General features: G+C 44.9%; 1 protein-coding gene across 1 annotated transcript; it reads left to right on the top strand.

The window, feature by feature from the left end:
- Positions 1 to 13,856: 13,856 nt before the first annotated feature.
- On the top strand, positions 13,857 to 19,809 carry LOC125378721 (mucin-6-like). Its single transcript, XM_048394666.1, has 4 exons — positions 13,857 to 13,862; positions 14,071 to 14,219; positions 14,781 to 18,059; positions 18,249 to 19,809. Exons 1-4 carry the CDS (start codon positions 13,857 to 13,859, stop codon positions 19,807 to 19,809), a joined length of 4,995 nt encoding a protein of 1,664 aa, XP_048250623.1.
- Positions 19,810 to 20,093: the final 284 nt, after the last annotated feature.

The following is a 20,093-nucleotide window of genomic DNA, read 5'->3' as shown; positions in this document are numbered from 1 at the left end:
CGGCGTGTAAGCCTAATGTGGGAGGAAAGCCCGAAGTAATGCGGGTCTTAGACGTTTATCACTTTTGTGAAACCAACGGGCACGTGTATGGTGCTGACAAACCTAGAAACATAATCGGGGCGAACCGGGATTCGAACCCACAATCATAGGTTTCTGGTGTGCCCAAGGGACAGCGAATCATGGCGCCTCAGATGTCTAGGTCACCCCCCATATATAGTTCGTATAACATAGCGGGGGATATTGAAGACGTGTATTCTATTCATAACGGAAATGAGACATACACTTGGATTAGAAACCAAAGCAAACGGAAACAGTTTGAACAGTTATATGACTGTTATGACTGTTGCAGTTGTATGTCACGTGATAGTCACATGGTAGTCACACGAAACTATATCCAATATGGATTCCAGCCAGAACCAGAACCAGAACTGTTAATAAGCGCAGCTAGCTTTGAGCTTCAGATATGTTGTAGACAGGATCCCCGTCAAGTAGCAAAGCCGACACAACTAGGAAGTGATTAAGAGGCGAGCCTATCACTCTCGAAAGCGATCAACATGTTTTGATGTGAGCCACCGTCGGCCGTTCCGGAAGTCTCGTGGTGAGGTAGCATGTCAATCTATATTAACCTTAACCATAGACATGGCATTCCCTCTGTTGCCGCTCTCAGTTGTCTGGAAGTGTAGGCTTAGCGTTAGACATTGTCTAAGTACCATCACCTCTGGATGAACCAAGTACATGTTGCTATAGCCAAAAATCCAACTTGATCGACTCTATGATGGCTGCAATAAGACATACCTATTTTCTGGTCGGGTTCTAGGCGAGGAAAAGGGTTTTGGTCGGTACGTCCATACTATAGTGTCTATTTCTACTATAGTGAGTTGGGCGGTCGGGTAGCCTAGTGGTTAAAGCGTTCGCTCGTCACGCCGAAGACCCGGGTTCGATTCCCGACATGGGTACAATGTGTGAAGTCCATTTCTGGTGTCCCCCGCTGTGATATTGCTGGAATATTGCTAAAAACGGCGTAAAATCATACTATCGAGAGTGAGTGAGTGAGTGAGTGAGTTGGGTTGGACGCCGCTTTTAATAATATTCCAGTTATATCACGGCGTATCAGCTTAATGTGGGAGGAAAGCCCGAAGTGATGCAGGTCTCAGACGTTTACCACTTCGGTGAAACCCACGAGCACGGGTATGGTGCTGACAAAAACCTAGAATCATAATCCACCCGTGACAATTGAAATGGCGACTTTACTCTTACAAAGTAAGAATGTGAATGTTGTTTAACGCCGCAGTGATCACGATAACAGTTATAACACAACAACCTGTACATAATCGACTCTGGGACAGGCAAACCAATGACTGATAGCATGAGCAGTAAGCCACGCCGTCGGGGTACGGTGACTCACTATGACCACCACGACTTTGCCTTTTAAGCCATAAAGAAATGTAAAGAACACCTGATCCGTTCATATTATTAAAGTTAATCTGCCATAGCTTGACAGATTAACTTTTATATTAATTTGAAAGAATCGGGAGTTCTTTAACTTCTTTTGACAAGTGGGGCGGTCGGGTAGCCGAGTGGTTAAAACGTTCGCTCGTCACGCCGAAGGCCCGGGTTCGAATCCCGACCTGGGTACAATGTGTGAAGCCCATTTCTGGTGTCCCCCGCCGTGATATTGCTGGAATATTGCGAAAAGCGGCGTAAAACCAAACTCACTCACTCACTCACTTTTGACTAGTATATCGGAATAGCTTCTCTATGTATATCAAAGTTTTATCTACTACTTTGAGTATATATCTGATTACAGAAAAAAAACCTTTTGTGATAAACTCCTCATTTTTGGCGATTGTTTCATGACCACCCATACAAAGGATTTACAAAGTACATATACCAACGGTCAGTTAGATCTGCTAATGTCATAATCAGGTCTGTTTCGCTGGCGTTTCTTATCATGGTAAAAAAAGTTTATCGATAGACTTCATCGATTTGTTTTTATATTATATAATAAAAGAAACGAAAACAAGAAATATTCTTCAGTTTTTCACATGTATTTAAAAAAATTAATTTACATATTAATTCAATTCTCGTTTTCTAATTTGTCGATTCTAACGCGAGGACTTTCACTAAAAAGTCTTTTCCCGGAAAATAAAGACTTTTTAGAACTTTTGTGTGTTTTTTCAATTTCTTAAAGGAAAACAAATTGGCTGCTGCAAAGAAAATGTTGTTTTGTACAATTTTTCAGTGGAAAGAGATACGTCTTTGAATCCCAGGACAAGTTTAAAATAAATTAATAAAATGGCAAAAAGAGCATCGTTTTAATCCATACCACAACCAACTATTTTTATATCTGAGAAGTTTCTATCGTGGGGTTTGAAAAAAATGTTCATAACCAAATTACCAAAAAGCTGATTATGGCTTTACATATAATGACAGGTGAGGTTCTTCGTGGGAATTAAAACCTGAAAAAGATGATAAAGAGTTTCGCAAAAAGGTTACCACATGTATTTATGTGCTGCTGATCATGGCTATTGCATTTCTGTGCAGAGTGTTAGAGAAAAGGGCGTCGAATGCTAAAAGGTGGTATCACAGAGGAATTGTTTGTTTGTTTGTTGTTTAACGCCGCACTCAGCAATATTCCAGCTATATGAAGGCGGTCTGTAAATAATCGAGTCTGGACCAGACAATCCAGTGATTGACATCATACGCATCGATCCACGCAATTGGGATACGATGACATGCATCAACCAAGTCCGCGAGCCTGACCACCCGATCCCGTTAGTCGCCTCTTACAAAAAGCATAGTCGCTTTTTACGGCAAGAATGGGTTGCTGAAGACCTATTCTACCCCGGATCTTCACGGGCCCAGAGGAACTGCCTGTGATGACTAAGTATTACTGAAAACGAAAGACCGTTCATTATCGGGAAATTAAGGTACTCAATGCCTTTGGTTACAAAATGTGTGGGGAGGTGGGGTAGCCTAGTGGTTGGAGCGTTCGCTCGTCGCGCCTAAGGCCCGGGTTAGATTCCTCCAATGGGTACAATTTGTGAAGCCCATTTTGGTGTCCCCCGCCGTGATATTTCTGGAATATTACTAAAAGCGATGATGTAGATGAAGCACGCAGTCCCATGAAATGCTCGGGCACAACACGTAATGAGCTGTATATACGTTAGTAAGTAAATATTGTTTTAAGCTTCATCAGCAATATTCGCGGCTAGTATGAGCGTGTGACTGGGTTGTGAAACCAGCAGGCACAGGTGGGTGCTGACAAACCATAGACCACCATCTCAGCGATTTTAAGATTCGAACCCACGCATATGACACGGCTAAGGGAGACAACTCTGCCCAGCTGGGACCGGCGCCACAGACTACCAGTCGAACTCGTACAGTTGAATAAAACGACAGAAAGAGTATAAATATATATATATATGTATATAACTTTAAATAAGTATAAAGAAACGTGAACCATAGAAACATATGAGTCTGAGCCGATTAATATGGCACTTCACTTGGTTGACATTCATTTCTGTACCGTCCAGCAGTACAGAGCCATCAACAAAATCAGCACCGACATTGAGATTATGTCCACATTTTTGGCTCGTTTACGAAAACTGTGGAATGCCTTGTTTTCATCCTGAGTCTTGACATGCTTCAGAAGAGGATCATCAAACAAATAAATGTGTACAAAAACTGCACAAAACAATTCTATCATGAAGATCCCCAACGTCAACGAAACCACGCCCTCCCATAATGATTTGTAAATATAAGCGATTGAGGGAAGAGCGAGGGTGGTGGGATCTGTTGTCTGACATTGCCCCCCAAAGGACATGCCAATATCATTAGAAAAGGACTCGACATGGAGAATCTGGTTTTTTTAGTGTGGATCCTCCACTGGCAATAAGTTCAAGGTCATCTGTGTAAAGGAGGTGAGTAAGGTGGGTGTGTGTGTGTGTGGGTGATCTGTACTGAGGAGGTCCCGGATGATAACCTTCCTCTTTGCTAAGCCTAAAGCTTGAAAGATTAAGTGACAAACAGAAAAGCAAAGGACTGAAAGAACCGCCCTGAAATATTCCTCTTCTAATAGAGTGAGTGAGTGAGTATGGTTTTACGCCGCTTTTAGCAATATTCAAGCAATATCACGGCGGGGGACACCAGAAATGGGCTTCACACATTGTACCCATGTCGGGAATCGAACCCGGGTCTTCGGCATCACGAGCGAACGCTTTAACCACTAGGCTACCCGACCTCCCCTCTTCTAATAGAAATGGGTTCCGAGGTCACCACCAGCCCTGCGAATACGTCTCAAGTTGAGTTGATCTGTAATTCCTTAAAGACTTGAGTGAAACAAGTCGTCGCTCGGGGAGGTCAATACATTCCAGTGACTTCAAAATCCATTCGTGAGGTACAGAATCATAAGCTTTTCTGTAGTCTATCCAACATATTGAGAGGTTACGGTGGTAAGTTTTAGCCTCTTCAAGGATCATTTTCTGACCCAGCAACATCCCTTTCTGGCTCCTCTCTGCTCCATATAGATAATGACATTCGAAGCGCAGTAAGATGACACAAGATCTGTAGGACACCCTGTAAATATTGTACTGTGTGTATATGATCAGGCTAATGCAGTACAAACAAAAGGCAATCCTTTCATCTTGGGTAACTGACTTAGTTAGTTAGATTCTCTTCCAAGCGTTGGCAAATTGTCGTTTTTTCTCACATAATTATCTCCTTGATGTTGTTCCAAGTCCAACACTTACAAGTGTTAAAAGAAAAAGGCCGTTGTCAGTCACATAGCAATTCCACTAATGTCCTTAATATATTTTAAAAAGGTTTCCGAAACTTTGAAGTTTGATAAAATTAGAGTTAAAAAATCCCTATCAAGCCTTGTCCTTTGATATATCGTTTTTCCCTTGTTACTAGTGTAAGAAATACTCCGAACTAGTACAGACACATATCAATTAGCTGATAGTATAAGCTAAAACCTTTGTGTGTATACGTTGTTTAGTTTTTGTGAAGGGCCATCTATACTCGAGTCATCGACCACTGAGTGACGTGGGTGGCCCAGTTCTTTGAAGCACTCGCTGTGCGGAGTTCCGTCCCTTTGCCACGCCATGATCCGCTGTTCATGGTTTCGAATCCAAGCTTATGATCCTTGATCTGTCAGTACCATTACCGTGGGTTGAATCTGTCCTTCCACACTCAGCTATAACGCCCTTACACTAACATATTCACACTAATTATCATTCGAACACTTTCACACTTATTATCATTGTAACACATTCACACTTATTATCATTCGATCAGATTCATACCAGTTAGAAGTCTAAAAGATTCACAATAATTAGAATCCAAACAAACACATTCACACTAATTATCATTCGAACACATTCACACTAATTATCATTCGAACACATTCACACTAATTATCATTCGAACACATTCACACTAATTATCATTCGAACACATTCACACTAATTATCATTCGAACACATTCACACTAATTATCATTCGAACATATTCACACTAATTATCATTCGAACATATTCACACTAATTATCATTCGAACACATTCACACTAATTATCATTCGAACACATTCACACTAATTATCATTCGAACACATTCACAATAATTATCATTCTAACACATTCACACTAATTATCATTCTAACACTTTCACAATAATTATCATTCGAACACATTCACACTAATTATCATTCTAACACTTTCACAATAATTATCATTCGAACACATTCACACTAATTATCATTCTAACACTTTCACAATAATAATCATTCCAACCAACACATTCACAATGATTATCATTCTAACACATTCACAATAATTATGATTCTAACACTTTCACAATAATTATCATTCCAACCAACACATTCACAATAATTATCATTCCAACCAACACATTCACAATAATTATCATTCTAACACATTCACAACAATTATGATTCCAACCAACACATTCACAATAATTATCATTCCAACCAACACATTCACAATGATTATCATTCTAACACATTCACACTAATTATCATTCTAACACATTCACAATAATAATCATTCCAACTGACACATTAACAATAATTATCATTCTAACACATTCACTCAAATTATCATTGTAACACATTCACACTAATTATCATTCTAACACTTTCACAATAATTATCATTCGAACACATTCACACTAATTATCATTCTAACACTTTCACAATAATAATCATTCCAACCAACACATTCACAATAATTATCATTCCAACCAACACATTCACAATAATTATCATTCTAACACATTCACAACAATTATGATTCCAACCAACACATTCACAATAATTATCATTCCAACCAACACATTCACAATGATTATCATTCTAACACATTCACACTAATTATCATTCTAACACATTCACAATAATTATCATTCCAACTGACACATTAACAATAATTATCATTCTAACACATTCACTCAAATTATCATTGTAACACATTCACACTAATTATCATTTCAACTAACACATACTTTATCACTCGGTCTCTATTTTTGCAACATATATACCAGCTTCCCTGTTTAAAAATACATTCACTAGATTTTTCTTGCTGAAAGTACGCCCTTTCAAAGATTTGAAAAAAATCTGTAATTTATTTTTTGGTTAAAAATTCAAACAAATTTCTTGCTATGTATTGTGATGTGCTGTATTTAAACATAGGTTTTTTTCCAATCCCCCCAAAAATATGGAATGACGTTTCTTTATCCGACATCGATCTTTTGATCAGAATCAGATATTGTTCAACATCACCTTGTACAGGTGATGAACTGTCAGTCTGCCTCCTCGACGCGCCAATCCCACTTCGACTTCGCTGAACACACCTGTTGACAAGCGATTGAAACGTTTACGCAATGTAAAATAACTGCGATAATTTCACACGACATCACACCCTTGCTGTGCCCCAGATATGATTAACTAATGCATAACACATATATGATGCTGTGAGGGCTTCCAAGGTCAATTAAATCGTTTATTAGAAACCAAAACGTTCCACTGTTGGAGAACACGGCCCTCGGAGCCTCTCTTCAACTTACAACATATCGGTGGCAGGTTTCTATTCGGATAAAGATAGACGTGACGTCATGTCTACAGTCTGCGCGTGCACTGTGAACGACCTCGTCTGGTGCCGAAGTCTTGGTGCACTTTGGCAGTTTAATCTAACCTGCTCGCTTGTCGGAAAGTCTAGCTTGGATTAGTTAGTGTCAATCTCCAAGACACTCTCTTGCCAAACATTTTTTTTTATTGAAGTCAATTACAAGTGTTAACCGTGCTTAAGAAATACTATTGTTGGACATATTTGGCGGTGATTCATAGTTTCACATTAGTTTTAGACTTCAGACAAACGGGTCAGTGACATATTTAAAAACCCAATTGGGTATTATAAATGTACGTACATATATATATGTCTGTCTGTCTCACAGCATACGGCCCCTGTGAAGCCCGGGCTAGAACTGGTCTTCAGGAACCCATGCTTGTGAGAAGCACCAAAAGGAGAGGATGGTCAGACTGACCTGGTTGATGCATGTCATCGTATCCCGATTGTGTGAGTGAGTGAGTATGGTTTTACGCCGCTTTTAGCAATATTTCAGCAATATCACGGCTTTTGACACCAGAAATGGGCTTCACACATTGTACCCATGTGGGTATCGAACCTGGGTCTTCGGCGTGACGAACGAACGCTTTAACCACTAGGCTCCCCGACCGTGTAGATCGATGCTTATGCAGTCAATCACTGGAATGTCTGGTCAACACAGGCCTACATCTTATATAGCTGGATTATTGCTCAGTGCGGCGTTAAACAACAAACAACCACAACCATAGAATTCTGATGCCTGGATCGACATTTTTTAAGTAACAGTGACTGTCACCACACAAAGGATGAGTTTTTGTCCGTGGACCGCCTCCGTGGGCTAGTGGTAGAGCGTCAACCCAGAGAGCGGATGTTTCGGGGTTCGAATCCCGGCTGCATCATACCAAAAGACGTTAAAGATTGGACTTGGTGTAACCCTGCCTGGCGCCCGGTTTTAAGGGGCTAAAACAAGGACTGGTCGGCTCGGATATGTGACGTATGGTATACTGTGTCTGAGTGGGGTATTCATGTTGAACTGCGGCATGGTATCTCAGAGGGCTAGCACTATAAAAAACAGCATTAGTCCGGTCTAGTACAAGCAGCCACACACACACACACACACACACACACACACGCACACACGTTCATGTACGCTCCTCTATAAGTGCAATAATCTTGGACGCGACGTTAAACGCGATTTCACCTCACATCGTATTTCCCTGATCAACACTGGTCAGGCGGTTGCTGTCGTCTCGGTCGACGTTATGGTGGGGCTGGTGTCGTCGACTACAGTGATAGTGTGGTTGTTGCAGTCGTAGTCCATGTAAACAGTGGACACCAGCTTCATATATATGTTGACGATCAAAGGCTTTGCGAACTATACCGCCTCTCCGACACGACTGAGGTAGAATGAGTAAGTAAGTTTGGTTTAAAGCCGCTTTTAACAGTATTCCAGTTAAATCGCGGCGTGTCAGCTTAATGTGGGAGGTAAGCCCGAAGTGATGCATGTCTCAGACGTTTACCACTTCGGTGAAACCCACGAGCATGGGTACGGTGCTGACAAACCAAGAAACCTAATCTTGGCGAACCTGGATTCGAACCCACAATCATAGGTTTCTGGCGTGCCCAAGGGACGCAACTCTGCACAGCGAATCGCGGCGCCTTAGACGACTGGGCCACCCGTGCAGCCAACCCCCCCCCCCCCCCCCCCCCCCCCCGGCTGAGGTAGAAGTTTCAGGTATTGACTGGACATGCAAAAATATGGCGGTTCATGAAAAAATGGACTGTTCAAAATAAAATATTGAGTGCTTATGCATTTTGTCTTTTCAAGGAGGGTCATCACAAAAGTACATGGGGAGGGTCATCAAAACATATGACAAGCATGAGGGAAGAGACCCGTGAAGATCCGGGGTAGAATAGGTCTTCAGCAACCCATGCTTGCCGTAAAAGGCGACTATGCTTGTCGTAAGAGGCGACTAACGAGATCGGGTGGTCAGGCCCGCTGACTTGGTTGATGCATGTCATCGTGGATCGATGCTCATGGTGTCAATCACTGGATTGTCTGGTCCAGACTCGATTATTTACAGACCGCCTTCACATAGTTGGAATATTGCTGAATGCGGCGTTAAACAACAAACAAACCATATATATGCTGCAGTTAAACATGGATACCCCACTCACACACATTTTACCGACTCTGAGCGGACCAGTCCTTGTTTTATCACATTACTGCCGGGCGCCAGGCAGGGTAACAACAAATACCATCTTCTAACGTCGTTTGGTATGGCGCGGCCAGGGGATCGAGCCACCGACCTCCCGCTGTCCGAGAAGATGCTCTATACACTAACCCACGGAGGCGGTCCCCATGGGATGTAGTAGACGATGTTGACGGCGACTGATAGTGTACGAGATAATCGATGCAGACATTTGCGTTGTACTGTCGGACCAGTAGCGAGACGCTGTAAACGAATTGCATAAGTCAGGATTTACCGAAATATGAATCACTCGAAAACCATGTTTCCATACTCGTCTACACAAGTGACATTTCAACAAAACATCAACTGAAATAACGGTCTATGGAAGACAGTCTAAATTGGGTTAATTATTTCCTTTGTCAGACAATACGAAAAGGCGCGTTTTAAATCCATTCGTCAACGATACGAACAATGTTTGACTATCTTTTCTCAAAATAATCACGACTGTTAATGATGAATGATGACATATATACTACTCAAAAGAAGTTAAGGAACAACAGAGTTATTCATAGAATCAAGAATCAAGTTTTTTATCGTACAGAACACCCTCGTAGGGTAGGGTACAAACTATCTACATATGGGAATAAATAAAGCTATAGACGTGGAAGGTAGATGTGCATAATGTACATTATATAAAGAGATATTACATATTATTTTCATACACAGTATATAACATTTATATATATCATAAGGTGGCTGGCAGCGTACACTTAGTGTAGATATTGTATTGATAAGTCACAAAAGTAGTAAAGATTTAACGTGGAATGTCGTTACACACTCCTCGTTAGGGACTGGCCTTTTATTATTTGGGAGGGGTTGGGTGGCGCTGAGATTAGGATGTGTCATGAAATAGTGACACTGCGAAAGAGGGGGTAGGGGATCGGCAAATAAGCCACAGCTATGTGGGATGGGGGAGGGGGGTCATGACAAAATACACAGCCCCATACCCCCCCCCCCCCCAAAAAAAAAAATAAATAAATAAAATAAAAATAAAAATAAATAATAAAAAAAAATAAATAAATAAAAAAAAAAAAAAATAAGATAAAATAAATAAATAAATAAAATAAGAAAATAAATAAAAATATATATAAAAATAAATAAATAATAAACAAAAATACCCCTCCCTCCATAGCAAATGACCAGTCCCTTAGCTGCGGTATAAAACTACACAGCTGAGCACAAGGTGCTGTTTATTTCCGCCCTACACGCAAACATTTTACGGCATGGCATAAACACGTCACCCAATGAATGAAATCAGTAAACAAGACAACGAGCCTTAACCAGAGATTGGGAAAAAAACCCCGTCTAAACGTTTAAATGTGTCTGAATTCTTGATACAAACCCAAAGGATACGTTCTCGTCAAATATAGACATGTACATGAAAACTACTGTGCTGTTCCCATGATGATTCACACATGCCCCAACTTGACCAGGGGGCTGCGCGTGACCTTGAAATATTTCCCATGCGTCCGCTTAACCTCGTTTCTCCGCTGTCTGTTGCAACATTGATTTATTTTCAAACTCCGCACACCACATGCAGCTGATGTCAACACGGCTATGATATACAATGAATTACTGTTAGGCATCTGACGTATCCGTGCGGAGTTTACTAGGGATGGGCACCCCTCCCTTAAGATACGGAAACAGTGCACTGTAAACAGACATGACAGCCATGTCGTGTAACCAATCAACAATAACGTGACCGAAATTTCCACCAATGACAGCATTGTTTTTCAATAACAAGCGCATTGGCGAGCGATGTAAATTCGCAGTTGGGATGATGTAATTTGCACAAACATGTCATGTCAGAAAAAATCTGGACAAAACCACCACGTGGGTTATCTTAAGAATGCACGTGACCGTGGGGACATAACAGTGGTAAATCTATAATTGCCAAGGCTTGTTTTGAGTCGGACTGTGGAACTGTTCTTATTTAAACTCAGAGGTACCACAAGACAATAATACATGTACTCTTAGACAATGACGAACATAATCACATGAAAACAACACGTATATATGGACCCCTTGTTAACGCGAACTCCTTAAACTGAACATATATACTTTGTTACAGTGGTTAAGCTAAGTACGTGTAATACAACACAATTTGAGTACTTCAGATTTCCTATCACCAATATTCAAAGAGACAATATAATCTAAATTCAACTCCCTCTTCAAGGAATCTCTTCAAGATGCAAATGCAACAAGAGGCACAGGAAACAAACTTAGGACATACAGGATAGTTAAAAATGAAATAAAATTAGAACCCTATCTCAGTCACTGTAAAGTAAGAAAATATCGAGTGCACTTTTCTAAACAAAGATTAAGTAACCATAAATTAAATATTGAACTTGGAAGACACACAAAGCCACCAACCCCACTACATCAGAGTCTATGCTCTACATGTTCAACCATTGATGACGAAAACCACTACAGACTTCACTGTATTAAACACACTCAAGAAAGAAATATACTCTTTGGAAAATTATCCAGATAAAATGTAAATGTAAATGTCCTCAGTCATGAAGACAAATTATTTCACTACATCCTGTCAAATGATGAACCAGTCAATATCAACTGCATTTGTTTCCATATATATCATTTCAAACAATAAATACCCCTTCATAATCAACCGTTGACATTTTATGTATAATAATATCATCAAATATGTAATATTGATTGTTTTGTTTTTGTATGTGTCTACAGGAATGTAAATTATATATGTCTGTATATATGTATATATGAATCATAATGTCTTGTCTTTTAAAATTGCATATATGCCGGTAGAGTGAGTGAGTGAGTGAGTGAGTGAGTGAGTGAGTGAGTGAGTGAGTGAGTGAGTGAGCTTTTACGCCGCTTTTAGTAATATTGGGGACAGCAGAAAATGGGCTTCACAATAATTGTACCCATACAGAGGATCGAACGCGTGCCTTCGGCTTTCAGTGAGGTAGCCCCGCCACCCCTATAGGCCGCTGGAGCCGAGAAAGGGATGAGTACAGGCAGCTAGAGCTGGGAAAGGGATGAGTACAGGCAGCTAGAGCTGGGAAAGGGATGAGTACAGGCAGCTAGAGCTGGGAAAGGGATGAGTACAGGCAGCTAGAGCTGGGAAAGGGATGAGTATAGGCAGCTAGAGCTGGGAAAGGGATGAGTATAGGCAGCTAGAGCTGGGAAAGGGATGAGTACAGGCAGCTAGAGCTGTGAAAGGGATGAGTATAGGCAGCTAGACCTGGGAAAGGGATGAGTATAGGCAGCTAGACCTGGGAAAGGGATGAGCATAGGCAGCTAGAGCTGGGAAAGGGATGAGTATAGGCAGCTAGACCTGGGAAAGGGATGAGTACAGGCAGCTAGAGCTGGGAAAGGGATGAGTATAGGCAGCTAGACCTGAGAAAGGGATGGGTACAGGCAACTAGAGCTGAGAAAGGGATAAGTATAGGCAGCTAGAGCTGGGAGAGGGGTGAGTATAGGCACCTAGAGCTGGGAAAGGGATGAGTATAGGCAGCTAGACCTGAGAAAGGGATGAGTATAGGCAGCTAGACCTGGGAAAGGGATGAGTATAGGCAGCTAGAGCTGGGAAAGGGATGAGTATAGGCAGCTAGAGCTGGGAAAGGGATGAGTACAGGCAGCTAGAGCTGGGAAAGGGATGAGTATAGGCAGCTAGAGCTGGGAAAGGGATGAGTATAGGCAGCTAGACCTGAGAAAGGGATGGGTACAGGCAACTAGAGCTTGGAAAGGGATAAGTATAGGCAGCTAGAGCTGGGAGAGGGATGAGTATAGGCACCTAGAGCTGGGAAAGGGATGAGTATAGGCAGCTAGACCTGAGAAAGGGATGAGTATAGGCAGCTAGACCTGGGAAAGGGATGAGTATAGGCAGCTAGAGCTGGGAAAGGGATGAGTATAGGCAGCTAGACCTGAGAAAGGGATGGGTACAGGCAACTAGAGCTTGGAAAGGGATAAGTATAGGCAGCTAGAGCTGGGAGAGGGATGAGTATAGGCACCTAGAGCTGGGAAAGGGATGAGTATAGGCAGCTAGACCTGAGAAAGGGATGAGTATAGGCAGCTAGACCTGGGAAAGGGATGAGTATAGGCAGCTAGAGCTGGGAAAGGGATGAGTATAGGCAGCTAGAGCTGGGAAAGGGATGAGTATAGGCAACTAGAGATGGGAAAGGGATGAGTATAGGCAGCTAGAGCTGGGAAAGGAAAGAGATAGGAATCATAAGTATCCGGGGACTGTAAGTGTGGATTTGTGGGAGATTTTTAATCCGGAACTCGCTATTCACATAAATTAAAACGGTTTCTGTATCAAATGTGATATCTCGGGGAGACGCATACACATTAGAATAATACTCTGGACAGAAATGAGTGGAGAGCTGGGATGGGTTTAACGCTGCTTATCACAGTTAATCACGGCTATTGTCGGGGGATAGTTGGAAGTGGCCCACGTCTGGTGCTGATAGTTCAAGGATAACAAATGGCGCGGCTTTGGGATGGCGGTGAGTGAGTGAAGATGTCAGTGCAGGAATGAGTGAAGGATAACGCACTTTCCTATGACCCTCAAACTTGTCCCCGCCACCTTCATCGCAAAACAGCCTTCACCCTCACATCGCGCAACCTCCTTATCATCAACACAACATCCACCTTATTCCTCACCCATAACACCACACCCTCACATCATCTAAAGGCACCACACCCTCACACCAGCAAAAGGCAGCTCACTCTCACACCCTCACACAGCTGAAGGCAGCTCACTCTCAGCCTCACACCATACACCAGGAAGGGCATCAAAGCATCACACTCAACATCAGGAAAGGGCATCTCAAGTTCACCCTCACACCCAACACCAGCCAAAGGCACCACGCACTCACACCTAACACTAGCAAAGGTCATCTAACTTTCACTCTCACACCGAAACCAGCAAAGGTCGTCTTTCATTCACTCTCATGCCAACACCAGGAAAGGTCGTGTTTCATTCACTCTCACACCCAACACCAGCAAAGCGCATCTTACATTCACTCTCACACGAACACAAGCAAAGGTCATCTTACATTTACTCTCACACCCAACACCAGCAAAGGCAATCTTACATACACTCTTACACCAACACCAGGAAAGGTCATGTCACATTTACTCTCACACTAACACCAGCAAAGGGCACCTTACATTCACACTCACACCGAACACCAGCGAAGGTCATCTTACATTCACCCTCACACCCAACACCAGCAAAGGGCATCTTACATTCACCCTCACACCCAACACCAGCAAAGGGCATCTTACATTCACTATCACACATCAGCAAAGGCCATCTTACATTCACTCTCACACCCAACACCAGCAAAGGCAATCTTACATACACTCTTACACCAACACCAGGAAAGGTCATGTCACATTTACTCTCACACTAACACCAGCAAAGGTCATCCAACGATCACTCTCACACCCGACACCAGGAAAGGTCATCTTACATGCACCCTCACACCAAATACCAGCAAAGGTCATCTTACATTCACCCTCACACCCAACACCAGCAAAGGGCATCTTACATTCACTCTCACACCCAACACCAGCAAAGGTCATCCCACGATCTCACACCAACACCAGCAAAGATCATCCCACGATCTCACACCAACACCAGCAAAGGTCTTACTTTCACCCTCACACCAACACCAGCAAAGGCCATCCCACGTTCACTCTCTCACCAACACCAGCAAAAGGCATCTTACATTCACCCACACACCCAACACCGGCAAAAGGCAGCCCACGTTCACTCTCACACCAATCACCAGCAAAGGGCATCCCACGTTCACTCTCACACCAACACCAGCAAAGGGCATCTTACATTCACCCACACACCCAACACCAGCAAAGGGCAGCCCACGTTCACTCTCACACCAATCACCAGCAAAGGGCATCCCACGTTTTCTCTCACACCAACACCAGCAAAGGGCATCCTACATTTACCCTCACACCCAACACCAGCAAAGGCCATCCCACGTTCACTCTCACGCCAACACCAGCAAAGGGCATCTTATATTCACCCTCACACCCAACACCAGCAAAGACCATCCCACGTTCACTCTCACACAAACACCAGCAAAGGGCATCCCACGTTCACTCTCACACCAACACCAGCAAAAGGCATCTTACATTCACCCTCACACCCAACACCAGCAAAGGCCATCCCACGTTCACTCTCACACCAACACCAGCAAAGACCATCCCACGATCTCACACCCAACACCAGCAAAGACCATCCAACGATCTCACACCCAACACCAGCAAAGGGCAGCCCACGATCCCACACCAAACACCAGCAAAGGGCATCTTACATTCACTCTTACACCGAACACCAGCAATGACCATGCCACGATCTCATACCCAACACCAGCAAAGACCATCCTACGTTCACTCTCACACCAACACCAGCAAAGACCATCTCACATTCACTCTCACACCCAACACCAGCAAAGACCATCCCACGATCTCACACCCAACACCAGCAAAGGGCATCCAAAGACCACTCTCACACCAACACCAGCAAAAGGCATCCTACGATCTCACACCCAACACCAGCAAAGGCCATCCCACGTTCACTCTTACACCCAACACCAGGAAAGGCCATCCCACGTTCACTTTCACACCAACACCAGCAAAAGGCATCTTACATTCACCCTCACACCCAACACCAGCAAAGGGCATCCCACGTTCCCCCTCACACCCAACACCGGCAAAGGGCATCCCACGTTCACTCTCACACCCAACACCAGCAAAGGGCAGCCAACGATCTCACACCCAACACCAGGAAAGGGCATCGTACATTCTACCTCACACCCAACACCAGCAAAGGGCATACCACGTTCACTCTCACACCCATCACCAGCAAAGGGCATCCCACGTTCACCCTCACACCCAACACAAGCAAACGCCATCCCACGTTCACTCTCACACCAACACCAGCAAAGGCCATCCGACGTTCACTCTCACACCCATCAACAGCAAAGGGCATCCCACGTTCACTCTCACACCAACACCAGCAAAGGGCATCTTACATGCACCGTCACACCCAACACCAGCAAAGGCCATCCCACGTTCACTCTCACACCAACACCAGCAAAGGGCATCTTACATGCACCGTCACACCCAACACCAGCAAAGGTCATCTTATATTCACCCTCACACCAAACACCAGCAAAGGCCATCCCACGTTCACTCTCACACCAACATCAGCAAAAGGTATCTTACATTCACCCTCACACCCAACACCGGCAAAGGGCATCCCACGTTCACTCTCACACCAACACCAGCAAAGGGCATCTTACATGCACCGTCACACCCAACACCAGCAAAGGCCATCCCACGTTCACTCTCACACCAACACCAGCAAAAGGTATCTTACATTCACCCTCACACCCAACACCGGCAAAAGGCATTCCACGTTCACTCTCACACCAACACCAGCAAAGGGCATCTTACATGCACCGTCACACCCAACACCAGCAAAGGTCATCTTATATTCACCCTCACACCCAACACCAGCAAAGGCCATCCCACGTTCACTCTCACACCAACACCAGCAAAAGGTATCTTACATTCACCCTCACACCAACACCAGCAAAGGTGATCTTATATTCACCCTCACACCCAACACCAGCAAAGGCCATCCCACGTTCACTCTCACACCAACACCAGCAAAAGGTATCTTACATTCACCCTCACACCAACACCAGCAAAGGGCATCCCACGTTCACCCTCACACCAACACCAGCAAAGGGCATCCCACGTTCACTCTCACACAAACACCAGCAAAGGCCATCCCACGTTCACTCTCACACAAACACCAGCAAAGGGCATCCCACGTTCACTCTCACACCAACACCAGCAAAGGCCATCCCACGTTCACTCTCACACCAACACCAGCAAAGGCCATCCCACGTTCACTCTCACACAAACACCAGCAAAGGGCATCCCACGTTCACTCTCACACCCCGCACCAGCAAAAGGTATCTTACATTCACCCTCACACCCAACACCAGCAAAAGGCATCTTACATTCACCCTCACACCCAACACCAGCAAAGGGCATACCACGTTCCCCCTCACACCCAACACCAGCAAAGGGCATCCCACGTTCACTCTCACACCAACACCAGCAAAGGGCAGCCAACGATCTCACACCCAACACCAGCAAAGGGCATCGTACATTCACCCTCACACCCAACACCAGCAAAGGGCATACCACGTTCACTCTCACACCCATCACCAGCAAAGGCCATCCCACGTTCACCCTCACACCCAACACAAGCAAACGCTATCCCACGTTCACTCTCACACCAACACCAGCAAAGGCCATCCGACGTTCACTCTCACACCCATCACCAGCAAAGGGCATCCCACGTTCACTCTCACACCAACACCAGCAAAGGGCATCTTACATGCACCGTCACACCCAACACCAGCAAAGGCCATCCCACGTTCACTCTCCCACCAACACCAGCAAAGGGCATCTTACATGCACCGTCACACCCAACACCAGCAAAGGCCATCCCACGTTCACTCTCACACCAACACCAGCAAAAGGTATCTTACATTCACCCTCACACCCAACACCGGCAAAAGGCATCCCACGTTCACTCTCACACCAACACCAGCAAAAGGTATCTTACATTCACCCTCACACCAACACCAGCAGAGGTAATCTTATATTCACCCTCACACCCAACACCAGCAAAGGGCATCCCACGTTCACTCTCACACAAACACCAGCAAAGGGCATCCCACGTTCACTCTCACACCCCGCACCAGCAAAAGGTATCTTACATTCACCCTCACACCCAACACCAGCAAAAGGCATCTTACATTCACCCTCACACCATACACCAGCAAAGGCCATCCCACGTTCACTCTCACACCAACACCAGCAAAGACCATCCCACGATCTCACACCCAACACCAGCAAAGGGCATCTTACATTCACCCTCACACCAACACCAGCAAAGGGCATCCCACGTTCACTCTCACACAAACACCAGCAAAGGCCATCCCACGTTCACTCTCACACAAACACCAGCAAAGGGCATCCCACGTTCACTCTCACACCAACACCAGCAAAGGCCATCCCACGTTCACTCTCACACAAACACCAGCAAAGGGCATCCCACGTTCACTCTCACACCCCGCACCAGCAAAAGGTATCTTACATTCACCCTCACACCCAACACCAGCAAAAGGCATCTTACATTCACCCTCACACCCAACACCAGCAAAGGCCATCCCACGTTCCCCCTCACACCCAACACCAGCAAAGGGCATCCCACGTTCACTCTCACACCAACACCAGCAAAGGGCAGCCAACGATCTCACACCCAACACCAGCAAAGGGCATCGTACATTCACCCTCACACCCAACACCAGCAAAGGGCATACCACGTTCACTCTCACACCCATCACCAGCAAAGGCCATCCCACGTTCACCCTCACACCCAACACAAGCAAACGCCATCCCACGTTCACTCTCACACCAACACCAGCAAAGGCCATCCGACGTTCACTCTCACACCCATCACCAGCAAAGGGCATCCCACGTTCACTCTCACACCAACACCAGCAAAGGGCATCTTACATGCACCGTCACACCCAACACCAGCAAAGGCCATCCCACGTTCACTCTCCCACCAACACCAGCAAAGGGCATCTTACATGCACCGTCACACCCAACACCAGCAAAGGCCATCCCACGTTCACTCTCACACCAACACCAGCAAAAGGTATCTTACATTCACCCTCACACCCAACACCGGCAAAAGGCATCCCACGTTCACTCTCACACCAACACCAGCAAAAGGTATCTTACATTCACCCTCACACCAACACCAGCAAAGGTAATCTTATATTCACCCTCACACCCAACACCAGCAAAGGCCATCCCACGTTCACTCTCACACAAACACCAGCAAAGGGCATCCCACGTTCACTCTCACACCCCGCACCAGCAAAAGGTATCTTACATTCACCCTCACACCCAACACCAGCAAAAGGCATCTTACATTCACCCTCACACCATACACCAGCAAAGGCCATCCCACGTTCACTCTCACACCAACACCAGCAAAGACCATCCCACGATCTCACACCCAACACCAGCAAAGGGCATCTTACATTCACCCTCACACCCAACACCAGCAAAGGCCATCCCACGTTCACTCTCACACCAACACCAGCAAAGACCATCCAACGATCTCACACCCAACACCAGCAAAGGGAAGCCCACGATCTCACACCCAACACCAGCAAAGGGCATCTTACATTCACCCTCACACCCAACACCAGCAAAAACCATCCCACGATCTCACACCCAACACCAGCAAAGGGCAGCCCACGATCCCACACCCAACACCAGCAAAGGGCATCTTACATTCACTCTTACATCCAACACCAGCAATGACCATCACACGATCTCACACCCAACACCAGCAAAGGCCATCCCACGATCTCACACCCAAAACCAGCAAAGACCATCCCACGTTCACTCTCACACCAACACCAGCAAAGACCATCCCACGATCTTACACCCAACACCAGCAAAGGGCATCCCACGTTCACTCTCACACCCAACCCCAACAAAGACCATCCCACGATCTCACACCCAACACCAGCAAAGGGCATCCCAAAACCACTCTCACACCAACACCAGCAAAAGGCATCCTACGATCTCACACCCAACACCAG

Source organism: Haliotis rufescens, unplaced genomic scaffold (assembly GCF_023055435.1).
Source record: "Haliotis rufescens isolate VD_foot unplaced genomic scaffold, xgHalRufe1.0.p SCAF_13, whole genome shotgun sequence".
Lineage (NCBI taxonomy): Eukaryota > Metazoa > Mollusca > Gastropoda > Lepetellida > Haliotidae > Haliotis > Haliotis rufescens.
The sequence above is the reverse complement of the archived record's forward strand: the minus strand, read 5'-3'. Positions and strand labels throughout refer to the sequence as shown.

Coding starts and splice junctions, on each gene's coding strand:
- LOC125378721 (XM_048394666.1), top strand. Junction 14,220..14,780: donor ACACCCAACACCAGCCAAAG/GCACCACGCACT, acceptor CACTAACACCAG/CAAAGGTCATCCAACGATCA. Junction 18,060..18,248: donor TCACACCAACACCAGCAGAG/GTAATCTTATAT, acceptor ACCATACACCAG/CAAAGGCCATCCCACGTTCA.